General features: G+C 37.7%; 1 protein-coding gene across 5 annotated transcripts in view; it reads right to left on the bottom strand.

Annotated features, from left to right (window-relative positions):
• The window catches only part of Caps2 (calcyphosine 2), a 46,082-nt gene that overhangs the window by 19,823 nt on the left and 14,036 nt on the right, over positions 1 to 12,223 (bottom strand). For 4 of the 5 annotated variants that reach the window (XM_045152926.1, XM_045152925.1, XM_045152923.1 and 1 more), the window contains 3 exons: positions 10,223 to 10,345; positions 6,777 to 6,844; positions 3,577 to 3,696 (listed from right to left, as the gene is read on the bottom strand). In XM_045152926.1, coding sequence (XP_045008861.1) covers positions 3,577 to 3,696; positions 6,777 to 6,844; positions 10,223 to 10,345 — 311 coding nt within the window. The remainder of the gene's footprint in view (positions 1 to 3,576; positions 3,697 to 6,776; positions 6,845 to 10,222; positions 10,346 to 12,223) is intronic. The other variant, XM_045152924.1, reaches the window with a different exon arrangement.

A 12,223-nucleotide genomic window follows, 5' to 3' on the forward strand; every position in this document is an offset into this window, starting at 1 on the left:
CAGAACTTTGTTTCTTAGCACTTGCCACTAAGTTGACTAAGGAAAGACATTTAGCCAATAAGCTTCTAGAAAACTCCTTTGTCCTGAGAAGACATTGAAATGGGCAAAGCTCCTGCCGGTTAACCTGAAGGGATTATAATGTGTCTAGAGTCAGGTAGGATCAAGCAACCATATCAGAAAAACCAGGGTGATCTAGCAAAATTAGCCCAGAGATAAAACATCATTGAGCCTTGAACCAAACCAACAACTTCCATCTCTAAGCAGCAAGTCATACAAGGAAAATAAATTGTAACTCATTCCACCCCTATCAGTGAGGTTTCAGTATCAGCAGTGGAAGAATTCATTACTGAAACAGCAGTGGGGAAGAATGTTATATGAAGTTCAAGTGCTGGAATTTACCATTCCATTATTTAATCATTTTAGCCTTCAGACAGTGATGAAAGACATCCTGACATCTGATAAAATTGTTTAGATATATAAAGAAAATCCCAATTGTGCATACTTTGGCACCTCACAACTATAATATCCTTTATTCTAAGAGACATGAAAATTTGATGATGTAGCATTACTTCTCAAGTAACCTTATTATAGTCTTCCCACAAAACTAAGTATAGTGACATATCAATTACATAAATGGTAATCAAGTGTGTCAGTCATTGTGAGCTTGAAAAGCTTTTCCTCTGTGAAGTCTAGGTATCTACAGAGAGGGAGCACAAAATTAAAACATAAAAAAGAGAGAGAGAGCCTGCTATCCAAATGAGTGTGTAAACACATAGAGAGGACCTATGGTGGTTTAGCCATCTCTAACTTAATCCATTAAAGCAGTCATTAAATGTCTTCTGTGTACATAGAATAATTCTAATTGCAAAGAAATAGAAATAATAACAGCTACCATTCATTGAGGACCTCCTAGACACTAGCCATTTTTTAATAATTCTCTTATGCATTGTTGTATTAAATGATTGCTTTCATTGTGTGGTAAGCACTACCATCCTCATTTCACACATAAACTTTAGAGATGGGTTAAGTATATTGCCTAATGTTATATGTTGAATGAATACAGAGCTAGACACCAACTTTGGTCTTAACTATCATTCTTTTTTTATATATATAATTTTTTTTCATTTTTATTTATTTATTTTTTGAGAGTGACAGAGAGAGAAAGAGGCAGAGAGAGAGAGAGAGAGAGAATTGGCGTGCCAGGGCTTCCAGCCACTGCAAACGAACGCTAGATGCGTGCGCCCCCTTGCGCATCTGGCTAACGTTGGTCCTGAAGAATCGAGCCTCGAACCAGGGTCCTTAGGCATCACAGGCAAGCGTTTAAACCGCTAAGCCATCTCTCCAGCCCATTAACTATCATTCTTTATTGCTCTCTGTATTCCAAGCAGAACTCTAATGGTGAAAGTTTCACATAATGGCCCCAAGGAGCCCACAGTCATCTCAAAATGATAAAAGAGACTGGGGAGATGGCTCAGTTGGTAAAGTACTTAATTTGAAAACAGGAGGACCTGAGTTCAATCACAAGTACACGTATAAAATGCTGGGCATTGAGGCATGTGCCTATAATCCTAGGTCTGGGGAAGCAGAGACAAGAAGATCCCTGGGGTCTATGGAAGAGCTAGCCTAGAGTAATTTGTGAACTCTAGGTCAATGAAAAACCCTGTCATAAAAGAGAAAGAGTATGTTCATGAGAAAAAAAGCTAGTGTCCACATTTTGTGATTTCACTACTATAACATTCATAACCAAGAAGTTCTCACCCATGCTGTTGGGAGGGAGACAGCAACTGGATAGAGCAATGGACAGAAGTATAACTGGGAGACAGAACAAGAAGGGCTCCTGGGGTCTTGGTCATTCCTGTTTCTTGATATAGGAGTTTGACACATAATATTGATCAATGTGTTATAATTCTTATGTTGTACAATTAAAATGTGTTCAATTTGTGATGGTATGTCTTGTTTCTGTGAAATTTTACTATAAAAGTACATCACTTACTTTCTCATTTATGGGACAAAATACTTTAACAGAAGCAACCAAAGGAAAGAAAGTGTTTATTTTTAGCTTACAGTTTTAAGAAGTCCATCACAGTAGGAAAAGTCTATGTCAGAGCAGTCAGCCAGCATTACATTTCACATTAACAAGGAAGAAGTACAGAGAGTGATAAATAATGCTATGTGCTCACCTAGCTTCCTCCTTTATAGACAAGCCAGGAACCCAGCCCGTGAGAAGGTGCTACCCACAGTTAGGATGGGTATTCCCACCTTAACTAACCTAACATAGAAAATACATCAAAGTATGACCAGAGAATGATGTCCATGGTGAGTCTAAATCCTGTCAAGTTGGCAACCAGAGATTAACTGTCACAAAAGGGAACAATTTTGATGCATGGTAAATAAATGATAATCCCCCAAGTTATCCATAACTAATGCTTGGACCATTTAAGTATGTTAATCAAACATGATAAATGAAATGTCATATATGATCAAATTGGGGACTTCTTAAAATAAAGAGATTATCAAGACTTCCCAAGGAAGTTAATTATTTATATTTGTTCTTATAAAACAGAAGCAGACAGAGTTGTTTCTACAGGAAACAATTAAAGAGGTGTGACATCAGAAAGTTTTGACCCATAGTTGTTGGCTCTGAAGATACAGGGTGGGGCCATGAACCATGGCAATCTCTAAAATCTGTGAAATACAAAGAGATGAATCCTTCCCATGAAACTTCTAGATGCAGATTTATCAACTCCCTGATTTTGGACTTATGTCTACAACTATAAGAATTAACCAAACATGTGTGGGTTTAAAATATTCAGTTCCTCACAATTTGTTACTGCTGCAATAAAAAAGTAATATATTGTCACTTCAAATATTCAATTGTATGGAAGCAAAGCCTTCTAAAAAAATAAGAGAGTCAAAAATAAAGGTGATACAGAAGTACAAACATTATAGCAGTCTGAAAACATAAAAGAGCTCCTTGAGGTTCTAATAGATTTTCTATGTCTACTAAAACTGAGATTTCATGTCAATTATCATGAAGTCAGTTAGGAATGTCAGTAGACTACAGAGAACTTCAGTATTCCATACCAACTGCTGCAGTTTAGATCTGAAATATCCCCCAAAGACACATGTGTTAAACACTTGGTCTGACACCCAGGGGGCCACCAGGAATAAAAAATAAATTATATTACTGGAAACATGTCTTTTTCAGGGACTATTGGCCTATTCTTCAGCAAAACTAACTTGATATTTTAATAAATGAGATTTATCTAGGATATAATACATATATGCAGATGTATGAGTACCTGAATACCCATATTGCATTTGAATTACTGTATTGTGCATTTTCATATACCTTATCCCTAAAGGTCATGTGCCTCCCCCAAAATTATACATTTAAAAACTGGAGGACAAAGAGGCAGAATAAGGAATTGCCTTTCATAGATTAAGGAGGCAGAACTGTGGCCTGAATTCCAAAACTTCTTTCTCTCTTTATATAGTTTTAAAAAATAACAGTTAACTACAGAAATGTATTTGAGAAATACATTATAACATTTCACATAATTAACTTTTTCTTACTTTGTTTCATGCAGTGTTCTTTTCCTAAATCGAACAGGCGTCCCCTTTGAATCTGGAAGGAAACAAGTACTCTCTTCTTTCTTGATTTTCACATTTTGTTCTGGATCACTTATTACAGCCCTATGTAGAAAAACACAAAATCTGATATCTAAGGTAATATTACATTCCACTACTAGTGACCTATTTTTCATGAAGTTGGGAAAATTCATATTAATTTAAAGTTCATGTCTAAACAAACATTTTACTGGTTTCTGATAATACAAAGGAACACAAGTAAAGTAAAATAAGAGTATGGTGATAAACGCTGAAACAGAGCTTTGATGGGGAAGCATAGAACAGCATTAAATAATTCCTACAAAGAAAAATAGAGAAGAGTTTGTCAAGGGCATCTAAGAAGAGTAGCCATTGAACTTATTCTTTTTTGTAATTTTTTTATGACAGAGAGTGAGACAGAATTGGCCCCCAACCACTGCAACCAAACTTCAGATGCTTGCTCTATCTTGAGCACATGTGCAACCTTGAGTTCTTGCATCAACTTGTGCACCTGGTGTACATGGGACCTGGAGAGTTAAACATGGGTCCTTAAGTTCCACATGCAAATGTGTTAGCTGCTAAACCATCTCTCCAGCCCTGAACTTATTCTTAATAGCTGAGGAGAGAGATGGGGCTGGGGTGAAGACTCGGCAGTTAAAGGTACTTGGTTGGGAGTATGCTGTTCTGAGTTCAATTCCCAAAAACCCACATAAAGCCAGACACAAAGTGGCATGTGTGTATGATCTCAACACACCTATGGAATGGGCGGTGGAGACAGGAGAATCAAGAAGCTATCAGGTAGACTGATGCACATGAAGCAAAGCTTCAAAAACAAACAAGTAGAGTGGAGGGAGAGGACAAACACCACATAGTTGTCCTCAGAACTCCACACATGCACCATGTCATGGAATGCCCAAACACACACACATGGTTTTAAAGTGAGCAAAGGACCAAGTAGAAGAAAAAGAACAAGACTGTCACAAGCAGAGGGTTGGGACAACATGTGAGATGGGACAGCACAGCACACCTAGGAATTGCACGGTATGTGGAGAGTACGCACTTTAGAACTACATGACCCCAGTTGATGCCTTACTTCTCCCCGTAACAGGCCTGTGGCTTTTTGTTGTTGTTGTTGTTTTGGTTTGGTTTTGGTTTTTCGAGGTAGGGTCTCACTCTGGCTCAGGATGACCTGGAATTCACTATGTAGTCTCAGGGTGGCCTCAAACTCTCGGCGATCCTTCTACCTCTGCCTCCAAAGTCCTGGGATTAAAGGAGTGCGCCACCACGCCAGGCTTGGCTTTTTTTTTTTTTTTTTATTCATTCAATACTAAACTAAAATTTCCTTGACTATAAAAGAGATTATATGGGTACCTCCCTTGGTTATTGTAAAGATTAAATAAATTAGTGAATAATACATATTGTTTAGAAAAGTATCATCTAGTAGATATCAGGGAAGTGTTCAATAATTGTACCTATACCTTCAGTGCATTTTCTGCTGAAGCTGAATGAAGTCAGAGGCATAGACAGCATCTCACAAGGCACCAAAATACAAAAGGGTAGCAAGGTCTATGCTTAGGAGGCATTAGAAAAAACGTGGGAGAAATGATTTGGGAAATGATAGCAGAGCTAGGAGACTACTTAGCTTTGAGGTCATTAAGCAGAAAGACCTACAATAACCCAACAGGGTGAAAGAAGTTCAGTTAATACATGGGACAGGGGCATCATACTGCAGTTTGGGCTTGCTGTCATTTATAGTACTATTTTAATGGCATGTCAGGTAGATTTTCCTTTTATATTTATCCTTACCTACTTACTCAGCTTCTTTATGCATGTAACAATTTTGCTCCTCTGAGTTGTTCTCCCTCTCTGGTAAAATCACAAGCCTGAATGAATGGCTAGTTGGTTTAAATAACAAATGAGTGAACATTATTTTAAAGATGTCATGAGCCTTTGAAAGTATGAGGGTGGGGTGGGAGGGGAGGGCAAGGGCGGGGGTGGGGGACCTAAAACAGGACCTAAATGGCAATGGTACCATAAAATTCTACACCCTAAAAGACAGACTAAATGGTTGAACCTTCATCAGGACCTTAGAGGGAACACCTGAATCACAGGACCCTGGAGAGGGTATGATAAAGACTAATCTTAATCTTCTCCTGCCTCTCTCTCTCCTCTCTCTTCTTCCCACTCTCCTCTCTATATCCTTTATATTACCTATCTTTTTCTTCCCTCTTTTCCTTGGTGCTGGCCTATAACTCCCAGTACCAGCATGTCGTTAACATCTACAATGAGCTGTTGGTCAGAGAGACCTACAATTTTTTGACACACCAAAGGTTAGTGGTAAGACCCTACTGATGAAGACACTATATGCCATTGGTACAGAATATGGAGTGACCTGGCTGGAATCTGAAAGAGAATCAGTCCCCAGACAGTGAGCTTGTCAAGTGCCAGAATGTGCTACATGAGCAACTGAGGAAAAATGACTAACATCTGTCCAAGCAACTCGTGGTCTAAGCTACCCAGCAGCAAACAACCTGACGTGATGCTCGCACAAGTGCAAGAGTGGCACACAGCCATGGTGGGGAACCAACTGGTCTTGATTTGGCTAATTGATCTGCTCAGTGGAATGGAACCCATAGCTGGAGCTGGGAAACAAGTCAGAACCATATCCAAAATATGAGCCCACTCTCCACTATCAAGCTCCCACCAATCATGGGCTACAAGAGGGCCTACACCTATTAAATTCTCTCTAAAACAATAATGGTTATCCCAACTATCAGGTGATGACTTCACTCTTCATGGCTGTGTGCCACTCTTGCACTTGTGTGAGCATCACGTCAGGTTGTTTGCTGCTGGGTAGCTTAGACCACGAGTAATTTTGAAAAATTAAGGATGATATAAAATACAGTTTTAATACAAATATCCATTAACTTGCCAGGAAATATTTATTAAATTGCTTAAATGAAAATATGTAGCAGATGCAATAAGTATAATTTTAAAGTATTTCTATTGGTCTCTGAATACTCTGAAAAAATTACTATAATGTTAAGAGTGTAATAACAGAGAAAGTTTGGGAACCTCTGGTTATTACACATTGATTAATCATTTTGTATGAAAATGTATTTAGTGATAACTTTCTTAGAAATGTTTTAGTAGTTAATAACTCTCACCTACATAATTGGTCTATCATCATTTGCTCTGCAACAGTCTGCTTCATCTTTTCTACAGCCACAGTTTCCTGAGATGATAAAAATGAAAAATTTATTGTCCATAATGCAAAGTAATACAAAACTTAGTACACAAGTCTGAAGGTGTAAATAAAACATTTCCAGTTTCTTTCCTAAATATAATTGCTATCATAAGAGGTTTAAATTCCAATTACCATTCTGTGAAATGCAATGTACTTAAACCAGTAGAAATTATGAGATATTTCCAAGTTTCCTTGCCTTTTATAGTGAGAATGAAAGAGGAGAGTATAATACCCCTCTCTACTAGCATCACCTTTACAAAATGCTTCTTAACTTCCTGTAAGAATATCAACACTCTCTATACCACCCTCTTTCTCTTTCTGTCACTCACACACACACACACACACACACACACACACAAACATTTAGTATTAGACAATTTACAATAGAAAGGGCTAAACTGGAACTGGAATCATTCAGTTTTATACTAAAACCTAAAACAAAACAAAGCTTCTATAATTAAAATGATAATATTTCTGTAAATACAATGAATTAATAATACATAATCAGTGTTTCCTAATTACTAGTTTTATTAGACTGTCTTTATGCTATCTTCCATTTTTCCAACTTGGCAATTTTTTTCATTTTTTATGTCATATCAAGTTGGAGGCTCTGTAGTCATTCAGTTTCAGTTAGATTATCATGAAGCTATAAACAATAATCTTGTGGGGGTGTGAGGATTGATGCAAGGTCTCACTCTAGTGCCTAGGCTGACCTGGAATTCACTCTATAGCTCCAAGCTATATATGTGGTGATCCTCCTATCTCAGTCTCCTGAGTACTGGGACTAAAGGTGTGTACTACCATGCCTAGGCTTAAAATGTTTCCTTTGAAAGGTGAATCAATGAAATTAAAAAGAAATCGGCCAGGCATGGTGGCACTTGCCTTTAATCCCAGAACTTGGGAGGCAGAGGTAGAAGGATCACCATGAGTTCAAGGCCACCCTGATACTACATAGAGAATTCCAGATCAGCCTGAGCTAAAGTGAGACCCTACCTCAAAAAACCAAATAATAATAATAATTAGAAATCAAGTCATTCTTTATATTGTAATCTAATATGTTACTGTCATCTTCATTGATCCCTAAATAAATAAAACCAGGTAAGAGAACACTAGTGAAGATGGCAGTTTTGCAACCTTTATTTAAAGTTAATACAATATATCAAATAAGATAACAAAGCCATATCATAAAAATAAAAAGTAAAAATCTCTCCTGGAAAGGGGCACTGTTTAAATGTTTATCTATAATTAAATTAATTATTTATTTAACAGAAATCTAAGATATTTGGTTTACACATTCAAATATATCCCCAAGACATACCTCACTTAATATGTAACACTATTGTGTGCTATTCTCTAAGATCATGACACTTAACCATGATTTTTTATTTAGTATTAAGTTCAAAATAGTAATGAGAAAGAAAACTGTATAACCTATATATGTAAAGCAAGGTACACTTTATTATATCTAAGAGAGTTAAAAAGCAGATAAGTAAAGATATTTAAATCATGTACAGCAAAAATAGACACAAGCCAAAGCATAGACGTAAAACGCAAAAGCAAGCAAAAGAGATCAATGCCTATGACAGAGTCCATGCAGAGGGCCCACCTGGCATGCTGAGGTTTATAGTTGCTTATACTTTCTGGTAAAGACCGAACAATAGTGATTTAGAGGCCTGTGTGACCAAGGCAGATTAGAAGCAAAAGTTACATGGATGTCAAGAATCTAACACGGAGAGACTGACACAAGAACAGGGGAAGAAGGAAACAGAAATCACGCTCACTGTTTCTGTTGTTCATCTAAGTGGTTAAAATTAAGGAAGTTTCCACCTGCTTTTTAAAAAAATCAACTGGGGTTAATTTCATATACCCTGAAAGTTTACTCATGTAAATAAATGTTTCTGAGGGATAAAGAGATAGATAAATGTTTTAACAGTGAAGCAAAACTTAAACCTAATGGGTGGTGAATTTGCATATACTGCCAGATGATGTCATCGTAAGGAAAGGAAATCTGTTAATACCCAGATGCACTGGGTTATGCTAAGTTCAGTAAACAATGAGTTATGTATAGGAAATATCCCTTTTTAATTTTTTTTATTAATTAGTTTTGTACTCAGTGAATATAGTCAAGTTGGTACCACCTACCCCTTCGCCCTGGCCCCTCCTTGTTGAGGTATATGGGTCGTGCATTGTGGAGTTAGCCCACAGTTACAGGTAGGAGAAATGTCTCTGCATATCATGACCCAACATGTGGCTCTGACATTCTTTCTGTCCCCAATTCCACAAAATTTCCCTGAGCTATGTTGGGTTCATTTTGGGTCTACTTCAGTGATGAGGTGTTGGGAGCCTCTGGGTCTCTGGATATCTGATTTGGTAGGAGTTGTTTTAAATATAACTTCAGGAACCCCTATATGGAACGCCATTTTGCCTCACAAGTACCTTTCTCATTTTTTTTTTTTGAATCTTCCATCTTTTCTTTAAACTTTTTTTTTTGTTTATTTATTTGAGAGCGACAGACAGAGAGAGAAAGATGGGGGGAGAGAGAGAGAATGGGGCACTAGGGCTTTCAGCCACTGCAAACGAACTCCAGACACGTGGGCCCCCTTGTGCATCTGGCTAACGTGGGTCCTGGGGAATTGAGCCTCAAACTGGGGTCCTTAGGCTTCACAGGCAAGCACTTAACCACTAAGCCATCTCTCCAGCCCACCTTTCTCATTTTTATGATGACTTTGACAAATACTCCTTAGTTAATTAAGCATAAAGACCTGAATGATAAGGCACAGAAAAATTATATGTATGTGTTTCTTCAGGAAGACATGTAACAAGTTGCATCTTGGGACATTCAACAGCACACTGCTGTCACATTGTATTTCACCATCCTTTATGAAATGACTACAGTATGAATTCCCATGGGTCATGAGGGGGGCACAGTGGTTTCCACCTTCAAGCAGCTTACTCCCCTTCCTCAGAAAATGAGAGGGATGCTGTGATTATCTATGTGTGATGGAACTGGTCTAAGCAATAGTCGTCAACATAACTGGTATTGAAAAACTATGTTAATATTGAAACTCTGGAGTTTTGTTAATATACTATCAGTTTCAATATCTAACCAGACTACTTTGTGTAGAGGAGAGCGGATGTGGTCAATTATCATTTTAAACAGTATAAACTAACTTTGACAAGCTCCCAACGATTCAAGACACTTTTTGCACAGAAAGTATATCAAATACAAATTAATCCTTTCTACAAACTTAGGATTCAATTTTTAGCTTAATGAATATTCATCTTAGTCAGTACTCAATTGTTGTAATTATTTAATCAACCGCAAGTCGATAATATCATGAAGGATAAATTATCTTGATGACTTACTGCCTCGGATTTCTGCGCACAGTGTAGTTTGTGGGAAGGGTTTTCTGCATAAGCTTGCTGTAAGAGGGCTTTCCTATCCAAAGTCATGAGGTCATCCATGCTGGCTTCCTCAGCTTGATCACACTATCACATGAAAATAGTAAGTCAGTCATTATACACAGATTTACAAGACCTGTTTTGTTGTTGTTGTTGTTTGTTATTTTTATTTTTATTTATTTGAGAGTGACAGAGAGAGAAAGAGGCAGAGAGAGAGAGAATGGGCGTTCCAGGGCCTCCAGCCACTGCAAATTAACTCCAGACACGTGCGCCCCCTTGTGCATCTGGCTAACGTGGGTCCTGGGGAATCAAGCCTTGAACCTGGGTCCTTAGGCTTCACAGGCAAGTGCTTAAGCACTAAACCATCTCTCCAGCCGTACAAGTCTTGTTTTTATCAAAACAAGGAACCAGGTCTTGGGCAATCATTCAGCAATTAAAGGTACTTGTTTGTAAAATCTTCCAGACCAGGGTCAATTCCCCAGAACCCACTTAAATCTGGATACAGTATGGCACATGCATCTGTGATCCCAAAGTGTCTGTAACAATGGCAATGGGAGAGAAGCAAGGAAAATCCTAAACTGGGCCAGCTAGTCTGATGTTCATTTGCAGTTTGGCAGTTTGTTTGCAATGGCTAGAGACCCTATATCAAAGAAGGTAGAGCAGAGACACTTCTAAGTTGTCTGCTGACCTCCACACATGCACTGCAGCACACACTCACACACACACACACACAGAAATCAATAACTTTTAAATAGGATAGACAGATAAGCGATAAATATTTCAATAATTATTTGGATGAAACTAAAGAGTATAAGCCTATTTTTGAATGCTGTTCTTTCATTTTTTATGTCTGAATGACTTTAGTGTTCCTATTTAGTCATAAAATGCAACCACTGTGCAAAAAAACAAGATAAATGAGATGATACATGTTTAACATTCACTAAAAAATTACCCAACATACAGTAAACATTAATTAAAAGATAGGAACTATCATAATTATTGTTGTCTATATTGAGTCTTTATAAAGTTAATTAAGGTAGATATGTCTATTACACAGAGAATTAAATTAACAAGTACTAAAAACCAAAGTATTCTTGGAATCATAAAATGTTTGACGCCAGGGCTATAAATATGGCTTAGTGGTAAGGCAATTGCCTGCAAAGCCTAAGGACCCAGGTTCAATTTCCCAAGACCCTTGTAAGCCACATGCACAAGGGCACATGCATCTGGTGTTTGTTTTCAATGGCAGGAGACCTGGTGCACTCATTCCTTCTCTCTCTCTCTCTCTCAAATAAATAAATAATAAATAAAACATAAATTATTTGACATGAAAACTTTCTATGTTTAGAAATAGAGTGACCGAAAAATAAAAGTCCCAATATGATAGCAACTTGTCAGAAACAACAGGTTTCAAAGGTTTTTTTCTTTTAGGACATCTTCTTACTTTTGACCTTCCATGAACGGTCACACATTATCTTCATACTCTCCCTGAGTCCATGATCTTTAGTCACTAGATGAAATTCTATCATGTATTTGCTTATGATTTAAGGATTGCATCTTCTACTTTAAGTTCCTTGAGGGCAGGAACTTTGTCATAGTTGTAACCCTGGGGCCAAAAATGATTTTGTTGGTTATAAATCAGTGTATGAGAATACTTTATAATTTTATCTTTTTACCTACCTATTAATATTGTCCTTTTTATAAAAAAAATTATGTAAACAAGCATCAAGAAACATTTTGAGGGCTGGAGAGATGGCTTAGCGGTTAAGCGCTTGCCTGTGAACCCTAAGGACCCTGGTTCGAGGCTCGGTTCCCCAGGTCCCACGTTAGCCAGATGCACAAGGGGGCGCACGCGTCTGGAGTTCGTTTGCAGAGGCTGGAAGCCCTGGCACACCCATTCTCTCTCTCCCTCTACCTGTCTTTCTCTCTGTGTCTGTCACTCTCAAATAAATAAATAAATAATTT

Source organism: Jaculus jaculus, chromosome 6 (assembly GCF_020740685.1).
Source record: "Jaculus jaculus isolate mJacJac1 chromosome 6, mJacJac1.mat.Y.cur, whole genome shotgun sequence".
NCBI lineage: Eukaryota > Metazoa > Chordata > Mammalia > Rodentia > Dipodidae > Jaculus > Jaculus jaculus.